The 12,552-nt window shown below is 58.3% G+C and overlaps 1 protein-coding gene across 2 annotated transcripts in view; it reads right to left on the minus strand.

Moving 5' to 3' along the window:
* JAK3 (Janus kinase 3) overlaps positions 1–3,841 on the minus strand; it is a 43,057-nt gene extending 39,216 nt beyond the window's left edge. The window contains exons 1-3 of one of the 2 annotated variants that reach the window (XM_032795287.2): positions 3,641–3,841; positions 1,268–1,482; positions 236–359 (exon numbers count right to left, since the gene is read on the minus strand). In XM_032795287.2, the coding sequence (XP_032651178.1) occupies positions 236–359; positions 1,268–1,482; positions 3,641–3,735 (434 nt within the window). In that variant the 5' untranslated portion in view covers positions 3,736–3,841. The remainder of the gene's footprint in view (positions 1–235; positions 360–1,267; positions 1,483–3,640) is intronic. The other variant, XM_032795206.2, reaches the window with a different exon arrangement.
* Between the last annotated feature and the right edge of the window lie 8,711 nt (positions 3,842–12,552).

Below are 12,552 nucleotides of genomic sequence, written 5' to 3' on the forward strand. Positions count from 1 at the left end.
GAGCTCCAGGCAGGATGGGAGGGGAGTGGTCGTGGTTCGTGGGACAAGAGGGAGGTAAGGGGCTAGGACAGAGGCGCTCCTGCCTAGAATCCCCAGAAGCCTGCGCTGGTGGGGAAGCTTAGCCAGAGGTCTCTGCTGGGTTTGTGAACTCGCAGGCCCCCGAGGAAGAGGGTGAATCCGGACAACGCCCCGGGAGCTGGGCGCTCAGTGACTGGGGCAGGGAGTTCGCAAGCACCTGATTCTGTAGACGACAACTTGGCAGCTCGAATTGTCCACAATGAAGAGGTGGTTGGGCGGGAACCAGCATTTCAGATCTTCCGTTGCCAGGGCAAAGAGGGAATGGTAAACGGGCAGGATCCCTGCAGGGAGGGGAGTGGCAGGTGAGGCGTTTCGGCAAACTCGGCAGGAAACCTGACCAGTCCAGGCACCAGAGCAGCTCGCAGGCACTCAGGGCAGGTGGATGGTGTGTGCCAAACAATACTGAGAAGGGTGGCCGTGGTGGGAGGAAGCCGCAGCCAGAGCGGCTGTTAAGCCAGGCGGCTGGGCCCGTCGACAGCACACGGCTGCAAAGAGCAATGGCCGGGGTCCTTGGCCTGGCTGAATTGGTGCATGTCCCTGCTTTGAGGGCACCTGGGGTTCCTCCATTCCCGTAGCCCCAGGGAGTGGGTCTATATAGGGCTCAGGCAAGCAGGGCTTGTGCGAATGCCCCGAAAACAGCCAGGCAGGCAGAGCTTGGAAGTGGCAGCTCAGGCTATGCTGTCCACCCCTTCTCCTCCTTCTTAGGGTTCAGAGCCGAGCTCCGGCCTGCCCCTCGCGGCCACCTGCCGAGATTGGGTAGCAGGGTACTGACACTCGGCCCCAGGCAGGTTACAATCTACCTGGAGAAAGGGGGGTTTGTTCTCCCCATGGGAGCAATGGGGAAGGGGGAGTGACTACCCAGCAGCTAGGGCAGAGCTGGGAATTGGCCCTGGATCTCCTGGGCTGCAAGGTCCCCCCCACTGGACATGGTCCTTGCTCTGCCCGTGAATGCTGGTGCAAGGGGATGGTGAAGCGTTGGGCGCTGGGCTCCTTCCATCGCACACAGGGCAGGTACAGCAGCGGGAGAGTGTCTCACTGCTGTCCCCGTGGCCGACCGGCACTTTGGGCTGCGGCCACCAGGTGGCGACATAATTGTGGCAGCTCAGAAAGGTGTGGGGGCGGGGCCACATCCTCCCCTCCCCCGCCCCAGACCCCATCCCCCATCCCCAGGCCCCCGCGCCCTTCTCACCGCAGGCCTTGGCTGCCGCCACGCAGAGCTCCTCTGCCAAGTACTCGCCGTATGTGAAAGTCAGGACGCCGCCCAAGTCGGGGTCCGATCGTGGGGCGTTGGCCGGGTGGTACAGGAAGACCTGGAGCGTCCCCAACTCCACGGAGGACAGGCTGCAGGACCTGTTTCCGATCAGGGGCGTCTCCTCTCCGAGGGGGGCCATGGTGGGAAGCAGCCTGCGGCAACAGCAGGCCAGGGCTGGTTAGCCGGGCTCGAGGTGCCTTCTCTGCTCAGTGAGCCCCGTTTCTCTGTGCTCCCTGCGCTGGGCTGCACCTCCGGCACTAAACGCCAGCACAGCCGGGCGGATCTGAGCCCAGCGGGTCCGGAGCACCCAGATTACCCGGGACAGTCACCTCTGAAAATGGACCCTCCTGGCAAAACCAGGGCTGGCAGCAACGCCACTCAGCTCCCCTCTGCTCCTGCAAGTGCCCCCGCCTGCTCTCTAGCAGGTGCTGGGTCCCCTCCCCTCCCGGCCACTTCACGCAGAGCGACGTGGCGAGCTAGGAAGTCATTTCGTGCCCCAACCACTGCATCGAATGCACCTCCCCCACCCGGCCTTCCTTTCCAATGTGATTGTGATCAGAAAGTCGACCATGAAAGCAGCCTCCTGCTTGCAGTCTGCGTCATTCCCCTGCGTGGGTTTGAGTCACAGCTGCCTAGCTGGGTGCAGGATTCTAGGAGGATGGGCACTGCAGATTCCAGAGCGGTCAGCTTGGGGCATCTCCCCCTTCCCGCCCTGGCTTCTCCAGCTGGAGCAAGGCTGGCCCAAGCCCCGCAGAACAGAGCCGGTGAGTTATTCAGGTGGCTTCCCCCCACACTGCCTGCCCCCGGGCCTGGCGTGGCAAAGGCCACGAAACACAGTACTGCAAACACTGAAATCCACCCACCCCGAGGCAGCAGTGAGGAAGAATTCCTCCGTCAACCCTGCGGAGTCGATACCGGGGCGGAAGTCGGCTCGGCTCACTTGCCGAGGGCGTGACATTTTTCACGGCCGTCCGTGATGTGGCTACGCTGGCCTAACATCGTATCGTAGACTAGACCACGGGCGAAGAGGACAGGTCACTCAACCCTTGGCTGGCCAACATGTGGGCCAGCTGGTACCAACGTCACAGGCCGTATTCTGGTCTCGTGGCCACGCAAAGCCAGGCTGCGCTCATAGACCTCAAGCGCTTTCCAGGGAGACTTTCCAAAGCATCTCTGTCGCCCCGGAGTTTACGGCCCATTTTCAGAAGCAATTGAAGTGCTTTGAAAAAAACTTGCCCTCTCTCCCTCTCTGGCTGTCTGACCGCCCACGGACGCTGGCAGTGCCCACCTGCAGCAAACCCTCCCCAGCCTGCAGGTTGGAGAGGTGAAGTGGGGAGCGAGAGGAAATGACCCTGCCAGCGGCTGTCAGGCCAAGGACCACTCCCTTCCCAGCGAGCTGATGCTAATCTCATTCTCGCCTCATTCTGCTGCCTTGTAAGATGCACTCGGAGTTGAACTTTGGGGGGAGGGGCAGGGCCTTGGTTATGCTCCCGCTTCTGCAGGCCCAGCTATGCAAACAGGCAGGGGCGCGCTGCCTCTGGTGTAAACAGGCAGGGGAGCGAAGAATTGGGCCCCACGACTTCAACTCGGTTCGTCTCTTGAACTTAGAATCAGAATCATATGGGGCTGAAAGGGGTCGTGGGCACATTCCCCTCCCTCCCCGCCACATGGGGAATGGTCCCTATCCTCCTGACTGGCCGGGCTGAATCCAGTGACCCCATCAGACCATCTAGCCAAAGGGCCTCAGCCCACTCCACAAACCTAGGAGTTTTACAAATGGGGAAACTGAGGCACAGAGGCCAACCTGTTTAAAAAGTGGCCTGGAAGGGCTCTGAAAATCTCAGACATCTTACACATCTTATGCTGAGCAGCCAACTTTCTCAGCCAGCGAGGGCAGATGACTAGCCAAAGTCCCCTGGGAGTCAGGGCAAAGATGGAGCCCAGATCCCCTGGAGCCCAGTTCAATGCCTTGATCCCAGACCTAGCCTCCCTCCAGCCCTGCCAAATCCCCTGCTCACCGGTGGCCTTCTCTGTTCGCCCTCGCTAACACGCTGGGCAGACAGAGCTCACCCCTGCGGCTGGTCGGCCACGGTCCTAAGAGACAAACTGTGCGCAGCTGAGCAGCCTCGTCCAGCTTCCCCCTCTGTTATTAGCACAACCCTTTGCGATTTCCCTCTGGGTCCGGAAGACCTCGGGGGAGGCAACCGCGCCCCCGCCCAGCTGCTCCACGAGGGGCTTGTGAGCCAGGCTGCAGCCCCCTGCCAGGCCCCCTCAGCCCTGAGTCCCAGCCGGGGAGACCCAGCGCGTTACCTCGTGTGGGGTGACGTCGCTCTGCCCTCGCCGGCGGGACAAGGAGCCAGCGGGCTCAGTTTCCTCTCCCGGGGCTGGGACAGAGAGCTGGGCATGGATCGAGCTACGCTGCCTCCATCCGGCTGGGAGAAGATACAGATTAAAGATGGTGGAGGGGGGAAAATCCCCCTACTCGCTTCCTTCCTGCCCTCTGTGTGTCTTGGCTTTGTGTGAACTTCCTGTCATTTGCTCGCAGAGGCTGGGTGCGTGGGATGGGGAGGGGCCCAGCCGGGGGCGGGCACAAGAGGGGGGCATAGGACCGAGCTGTGGTTCTGCTGTACCTGCTTGGGCACTGGTTCTGCAGCTGCCCCCCCTTGGGCTGGGCGGAGTCGGGCCCCACGGTACCATGCTGGGGTGCGGGCTGAGCGCTCTGCTTGACTAGCCCCCGTATTGGCAGCATCCCCAGGCCTGAACAGCCACCCCTGCCCCTCTGAAGGGGGTCCCTGCAGGCCCATGTACAAAGAGCGCCTGCCAAGCCAGCCCCTGGGAGCTGAGGCTGCTCTGCCTTAGGGGCTCAGGTCTGCAGCTCCCCACTGAGTCCTTCCCAGCCCCTCCCCGCCCTGAGGTCTCCAGGTGACCCCCAGTCTCTGAGCAGCAGAGGCACATGGAGGGCATGTTCTCTACTGGAGCCATGGTCTGGGCACGTCCCCCAGAGACCCCACGGGACCCCTTGGGATGTGGCCACGTGGGCTCTGAGCAGCCTCGCCCTGCTCCTACCCTGGGATTTGCTGTATGGCACAGGGCATTCGAATCAAAGCCCTGGGGCTCTGTAGGGCGGTGATAGGCTCTGCAGTGCACGGGGCCTGGGCCTGCAGCCCCCGTGTGAGGCTCGAGCTGGATTCTTTGGGGGCCCCAGTGGAGCCTGGAGGAGGGGGCTCTCCGGCATCACAGCAGCATCCCCCTGCCGGGAGCCATGGACCAGCATGTCTCCCTGCAGCCGGCGAGGGTCCCTGGCATGGCCAAGGGGCGAGGGAGGGAGCCCCCAGGGGCTTCCTGTGGAGCTGGGAGGTGAGCACGGCCGTGGCGAGCTAGCGCGTGGGAGGGCCTGACCGCAGAGTACGGCAGGGAGAGCGGCTTTCCTGTCGCAGCTACAGCTGCTTTGCTGTGCACACCGGTGGGAGGGAGACAGCGAGACTGGTCTGGGCCAGAATCTACACTCCAGAGAGCCACACGCTCTGCTTGGAGCAGAGCTCTGCAACGTTGGGGCTAAGGAAGCCAGATGAGAGTGGGAGGGGAGAGTCCCTGCCTAGAACACGGCAGGTAGGACGGGCGAGGATGCAGGGGACACGAGGGTCGGAAATGGGATTGCACAGGCTTAGTCTATGCTTCTATGGCTGCCCCCAACTGCTGGAGCTGTCCCAACCAGCCCCAGTGTAGACGCAGCTACGGCAACAGAGGGTGTTTCTAGACCTGCAGAAAAAACCCGTTGGGTGCCCATGGGGTCCGCACAAGGGGGCTATGTTAAAGAGTCGAGAAAACAGCATCAAGAAAACATTTGAAGCTGGGTTTTTATTCAGGATTTGAAATGGAACCAGTTATTTTAAAAGTTCAGGGAGGCGCCCAGAAGGTGGCAGGGGGGACAGGAATGAGGTGGGGGGGGGCGTGTGTGTGTGTGTGTGTGTGTGTGTGTGTTTTCCTTTTTGCTTTTCTTGATTTTTTTTGCCACAAGGCTGCAAAGTTTTGAAAATTTCCAAAGAATAAAATAGGAAAACTTAGTGGGGGAGGGAGAAAACAGCAAAAAATACATCCCCCCCAGTGCCATTCATTCTGTTGCATTCATAGCAATAAAGGCTTGTGGGGGGGGGATGTATGTTGAGGGGTGGGGGACACAGACAACTTTGAAATTTCTCTGGATTTGAACAGCAAAACATGCATTTCAATACAAAACCAACCCAAACTTTTGTTTCCCGTTGGAAAAGTGGCAGATGACATTTTCCTGGGGGGAGAGAGGTGGGGGAGGGATTACAATGGAAATCCCCCCACGCCCCCTCTCCAATCCCCAGTGCAAAAGTTTCTGTCAGGAAATATTGACCCTCTGGGGCAGTTACTGGTTTGCCCCCAGCCCTGTGCAGTAGAGGCTCTGGCCACTAGATGGTGCCACTCTCCTGCAGCTGCCCCCAGGGCTAAGCGAAGTGCCACAGAAGCAGCTGGCACAGCTCTGCCCTGGCATTGCCCCTTCTCCGACCACATGCTCCCTTGCGCCCCAATCCCGGGGCCAGGGCTGCCTGCGGGGCCCAAGATATGGATGACGCTGATCCGCATCTCAGACCCTGCAGGGATTCTGCGCAGGGGGACGGGGCTGGAGAAGCTTCGGATCCCCTGGTTCTTTCCTCACAGACAGCAGGGGCATTAGCAGTTCTGCCCTGGCTTTGGGGCCCCATGGACAGTGGGGGTGAGAAAGCAGACCTCTGCCCCCACATTTAGGAGCAGTCTGCTTACAGAGGCTTTCTGGGGATAGGATTGTCCCATTGCAGCTCCATGGTCTGGGGCTGATTGGCCTAGAAACAAACAGCTGCTCTCCATCCATGGGGCAGGCAGCGGCTGGGCAAACCTCACAGCCCCCTCTCTGCCCCACACATGCTGCTCACCTGCTGGAGGAGCTCAGGTGGGATTGGGTTTGGTGGATCCATGCCCACTCTGCTGTGACTACCCAGGAGGGCGCCGATCTATGAACGACAATTCTCCCTTGGGTATCTACAGTCCTGGCCTGGAGATGCCCCCTACACCTCGAGTTAGCAGCCGCAAAGCCCCCGCCGGCTCGCTGAGCTGGTGTCTCTGCTGCAATCGGTTCAATGCCTTTGCCAGCCCGTAACGTCACATGCACAGTCGCACGGGAGGGCGTTGGTGTCTGAACTGCTCCTGGGAGAGGAGCCGCAAAGGGGGAAATGCAGGGGTGCCCCCACGATAGATTTTAAGCCATGGGAAGGTTGTTTTGAGCCCTCTCCCCCTTGCTTGGTTTCCCTGCCTCCTGCTCCCTGCTGGGTCTCAGGTCAGGAAACCTCTTCAGAGCAGTTCGGGGGGCTCAGCGTGTGCAGAGACGCGCCTGGCATAGAGACGTGTGCTTTCCTTTCCAACCCTCCCCCGGCGCCTGTGTTCGAGGTCACTTGCACTGGTCTCGGCTGAAACACGAGGGGCCTGATTCACTATTGCCCAAGTGCAAGACACGCCCATGCTGGCTGGGTGATACTCCCTTTGCACCGATGATACTGACCCCGCAAGTACCGACCCCGGCAATAGTGATGCTGTGGGAGCCCCGTACAGCGTAGCTGTGTTGGTCTCAGGATATTGGAGGGACGAGGCGGGACCACCCATGGCCATTGCCAGGTCCCGCGGGCGCTCACCCCCACACGCACGCGCAGGCTTGGCTTGGCTTGGCCTAGGCTCCTGTTCCAAAAGGGCAGCCAAAGGCCGTTTCCCAGGCCACAGCTTCCAGGAGGGAAGGTAAGTGGCAAGGTCTGTGTGCCCCAAGCAGACGCTCTCGGCAGGTGTGTGACGCAGCCAAAGTGTACCTGATTGTCTGGTGCAGGAAGGGAGACAAGGAAACGGGGGCGGGGGGGGGGAGAATCGCTCTCGTGCCTGGGCACTGAGTCACTGGGTTGCTTGCAGCATGGCTTGCAACAGGGAGGCTCCTTACATAAGAGAGGTATTTTCTGCTGGGTTTCCCCCTGGGCTGGTGTGTCAGCACTGGGCCTTAGGGGCTGGGAGGACATTGCAGGTGGTTTGACTCATCTGCTGAGGGAGACAATCGCAGGGAGCCCTGTGTACAGGCAGCGACCAGCAGAGATGGGGATGGGCCTCTGGCTGGCTCTGCTTCCTGTGGGTTCCTGGCAGGCAGGGGAAGGGTGCTGCAAGAGGGGTGAGGGGACTGGGTGGGGGAATCATGAGCCACTGAGCAGCTCACATTGGGCAGAAAGACTGACGGCCGCTCAGGACTTGCTGGGGAGCAGGGGAGTTAACCTGACTGCAGGGGAGGCAGTGTGGTCTAGTGGCTAGAGCACAGGGCTAGGAGTCAGGGCTCCTGAGTTCTATTCCTGGCTCTGGGCCACTCTGTGATCCGGGGCAAGTTGCTGCCTTGCTCTGTGCCTCGGTTTCCCCAAGTAGAGGCAATGATCCATAGCCCATTGTAAGGCACTTGGGGGCCCCACGAGGAAACGCGCCTTGTCAGAGCCAGGAGCGGACTCGGTCCCTGGCTGAGTGACTTTCTTGACTCCAGCCCAGAAAGACGTGGGTGGAGGGGAGATCACACAGGCTAAGCAGTGTCTGTACGAGCTCCTTGGGCCCTTTAAAGGGAGAGAGGGCTCAGGCCCCCTGCGGTGCAGTTAACCCACCTCCCCAGGTGGGGAAAACGAGGGTCATGTGCTAGGTGGGTCATGTGACCCAATCAGGCCCCTGGGGTAGATAAGGGAGAGGGCTGGGGGCAGCTCTTGGGTGCCTCAAGTTGTTCAGTGGCCCCAGCTCTGCTGTGGGGGAAGGACTCCAGGTCAGAACACTTGGGTGTAGCCGTGGCTGGGTGAGGGGACCCCGGATGGGCAGAAGGGGCCATGAGCTCTGTGGTGGCAGGAGATTGCCTGGGGGGCTGGAGGGTTACATTGAGCAGTTTTCATTAATAAACCAGCCCCTGGCTGGGCTGAGAGCCTTTGTGTTGCTTGGGGGGTGCCCAGAGGGTCCCTCTGTGCCATTGGGGGGGGTCTCCCCTCTTACACTCCTGCTTCAGTGAGGACATTTCGTGCTGCCTCTTCCCTGGGCTTGGCTGGGAGCACTGGGCCAGGCTGCTGAGGGAGGCTGGGGAATCCCAGCCAGGGGAGGGTTTTTAAGAACCAGTTGGACCAGGACCTGTCAGGCAGGGTGTGCTTGTTTACTAGGTCCTGCCCCAGTGTGTGTGGGGGGCCTTGCTGGCCTCTCGATGTCCCTGCCAGCCTAGGGTGACCAGATGTCCTGATTTTATAGGGACAGTCCTGATTTTTTTGAGTCTTTTTCTTATATAGGCTCCTATTACCCCTCCACCCACCCCCATCCTGATTCTTCACACTTGCTGTCTGGTCATCCTACACCCAGCCTGATGTTTCTATTATTTTGCCCCCATTTGTCAAATCCCAAAGCAGCTTCCCTCTGACTCAGGTGCTGGCGAGGACGGGCCATGGGAGTGGACCTGCTGCCTAGTGAGGCTCTATCCCAAGAAAGCAAACTCTCTCTGGAGCTCCACGGGCCCTTGAGAATGGGTTGGAAACAGCAGATTTGCCAGTCCCAAACCCCAGCCTGCTCTTGGGCTTGCAAGCCTCACTTGGTGTGAACAACTGCTGGCTAGCTACCCAGACCCTGAGATCTGACTGTCTCTGGCCTTTGTCCATCTAGGGATGTCCTGGCTCCCCCCACTGTCCCCTGAAACTGCACTGTGACTCTGATCACCCTGCCATTTCAGCTAAAGGAGCATCTCTGGTGGCTTTCTAGAGCATATGACACACAGCACAGCGGTTCTGATTCTATCCAGCAGGGGCCATTGCATGTACACTCTTGGTATGTCCCTGAATTACCTGCTGCTCCCCAGACTCCCTTCTCTGGCAGTTATCCGTGGGGGAGTTAGAAACGTGCTTTACATGGTCACATTGGTACTTTTGCTGAAGCACTGAGACTCTGCACCCAGGTAAAGCAGGAGGTTGATTCTCCGAGATTCCCCCGTGTCTCTTTGTGACTTCTGAGGGCCCCCAGCTCCAGCAGCACCCCAGCGAATCAGGCCCATAAGGAACCAGATTCCAAGGAGCTGTGCTTTAGCTCTGCCTAGCTTGCTGAGTGCCTGAGCCAGCACCTATTGGCCTGGGGGTCGGTAGGCTTGAGCTCAGTGTGTTTTATTGCATGTTTACTCAGCAGAGATGCTGGGAGGGGGCAGCTGGGTCAGGAGAAAGGTCCCGTCCCCCCCCAGGCATTGGTTTCTGAACCATAAGATACTGATTCAGCAACAGCACTCTGCTCCCGGAGCTATGTCCACAGCACCAAACAGCTGTTGTGTGCTGATAACACCTGGAGCCCGGGATCTTGGCAAACATGAATTTGTCCATCTCCCCTTTGCAGACACCCTGTCCGATGGGGCAGCTCTGTGCGAGTCCCCAGCCAAAGTCAGTAAAAAAGCGAAGAATAGAACCCAGGCATCCTGGCTCCCGGAGTGGGGCCCCGAGCCACTGGATGGATCTGCTGAGGCCACAGAGTGACAATTAGCCCCTGTAGTGGAGTCGCTGCCACCAGATGAACTGGCTTCTCTAGCTCTTGGCTGTGCCAGAATAGCTTTAACGTGGAGCGGAGCTGGCCCCACAGAGCCCAGTTCCTTTCTGGAATGACACCCTGTCACGGAGTCCCCGGGCGATGCTCTGGAACTGCTCCCCACCAAGCCAGTCAGGACTTTGGGGAGCCTCCTCTCCCTCGGAGCAGACTTGTTCAGGGCAAGAAGCTCACACGTCTTCACCTCCTGGGTCTCTCCTTGGAGCATTCAGCATCCTCTGCCCCTCCGTGGGCTTCCCACAGCGAGCCCACCCAGGCGGGGTCCTGGGGAAGCCACAGGGTTCTGCACCCCCACTTTGCAGTCAGACGTGACTCTCAGCCAGCAAAACAGAGGTTTATTCGATGACAGGAACAGGGTCTAAAACAGAGCTTGTAGATACAGCGAACCAGACCCCTCGGCCGGGTCCATTCTGGGGGGCAGTGAGCCAGACCCCTAGGTCTGCACTTCACTCCTTATCCCCAGGTAGCTCCAGACTAACCTCCCTCCAGCCCCTCCTCTCTGCTCAGCTCCTTTCCCGGGCCAGGAGGTCACCTGATCCCTTTGTCTCCAACACCTTCAGCTGGCACCTTTGCAGAGGAGGGGCCCAGGCCATCAGTTGCTAGGAGACAGAGTGCCCGGCATTTAGGTGCACTGGCCCTTTGCTCTGCAGCCATCACACACCCTGATCCCACCACCTAGATACTTAAGAACTGCACAGGGGACACTGAGGCACCAACACAGTTTTCAGAGCAAAAATTAAGAACAGTCTCGGTTTGTGTCACTCCCATTGACAATAGATCAGGTTGCTTTGGAAGGAGAACCCTCCCAGCAAGTGTGTTAAAACCCCTTTTGCAATAGGGAAGCGGGAAGCTGTTTGCATTGGCAGCCTGTTCTGCTCCAAGCTCGGAGCTGCAGCTGGCCGAGCGGGGCTTTTGTGCGACGGCGGGGGACTAATTTTCGGAGCCGCTGTTTATGTTGTGTGGTTGCCACATGTAGCCTGGGTGCTTCCTTTCATGTGGATGCCTGGGTCTGGATTCTGATCTTGCTCACAGCTGGCGTAAGCCCACTGAAGCCCATGGGTCTGAGGATGAGTGTTTGTGGTGGTGGTGGCAAAGGAGCAGGACCCTGCTGTGATGGGTGGGGTATGAACAGAACCCAAAGCGCTCCCTTACGCCGAGGTAACTAGGGGCCCACTGAAGTCAATGATGTTGCTTTCTATTTACACCAGTCCATGAGAGCAGCACTGACCCCTAGATGCCCTCCTGACCCCTCAGAGCTCCCTGCCAGGCAGCTCCCTGTCCCTGACTTACATTGATTATCCTAAATCCTTCCACTCATAAAACAATCCACTGAGTCCCAGAGCCTCCCGGTCCCCCTGGGGCCAGCTGTTCTCTTTGAAATGCAGGGATTTCTCCCCTCTCTGTGCCCTGCCTCATTAAACTGAAAACACCGTGTGATGGTGGGCCGAATCCAGCCTTCAGATCTCCCTGAGGTGCCAGCAGCTGCCGCACTAAGATGGCATTCTGGAGTGATCAGAGCTGGGGTTAAAATTTCAGCAGGTGTTCAAACCTCATGCTTCAGGGCAAAAAACAATCACCAGCAGGGGACAGGAAGGAATTGTGCTTGTGCACCTGGCTGAATTATGGAGTTTTCACGGCTTCCTCTGGCCAACTTCTGATGCACTCTCTGGGGGGGGGAGACAAGTCATAAGTCCCTCCTGGGCGGGGAGAGGGGGCTAGCTCCACTTATTTTTACGTGATCTATCAATTCAGTGTTTTATTTCACTTTCTCTTCTGGTCCTCCTGTGTCCTGGCTAGGTTTCTCCCTGCCAGCCCTAGTGAAAGCGAAGAGGGTAAGCTTGGAGGACGAAGAACCATGCTGCCCTTAATCCTACCTATATCCCAGGTTGGAGAGAGGCACTGTCTGCCTTTGTGGGCTGGTAGAACTGACCAGGGGAGGGCTGTGTGGTCTGTTAACCCCAGATTGGCTCACCTGGCAGAGGTTGGTAGGGGAGCTGGGGGTAGCCCCTGTGACACTGCACCCCATATTCTTCAGCGATATGTTATGGCATAATTCTGATGTATTTTATGCCAGGTAGATCATGTGACAGATGGTTGGAAAGGTTCTGATTTACTGAACATGATTATCCTATGTGTACGCAGGTCTCATTTTTGTGTCTGAAGTTAGGAATATTGACTATGTAGCTGTCTTACAAATGTGTTTACACTTGGAATGCCCACTAGGCAAAAGACTGCCAGTCTAGATGGCAGGCTAGGAAGGGCTCATTCAAGTTAATGAACCATTAGGAAGAACAATAGGCCCTGGAAGAAGCTTATTCCTCCCCTTGGGGTCTTCCTGAGGACACTACAGACAGGCCTGGTCTACACTACGCGTTTAAATTGATTTAAAGAGCGTTAAATCAATTTAATGCTGTACCCGTCCACACTACAATGCCCTTTATGTCGATATAAAGGGCTCTTTAAATCGATTTCTGTACTCCACCCCGATGAGAGGAGTAGTGCTAAATTCGATATTAACATATCGGATTACAGTTAGTGTGGACGGAAATCGACGTTATTGGCCTCCGGGCGGTATCCCACAGTGCACCACTGACCGCTCTGGA

This window comes from Chelonoidis abingdonii, chromosome 11, assembly GCF_003597395.2.
Source record: "Chelonoidis abingdonii isolate Lonesome George chromosome 11, CheloAbing_2.0, whole genome shotgun sequence".
Classification (NCBI taxonomy): Eukaryota; Metazoa; Chordata; order Testudines; family Testudinidae; genus Chelonoidis; species Chelonoidis abingdonii.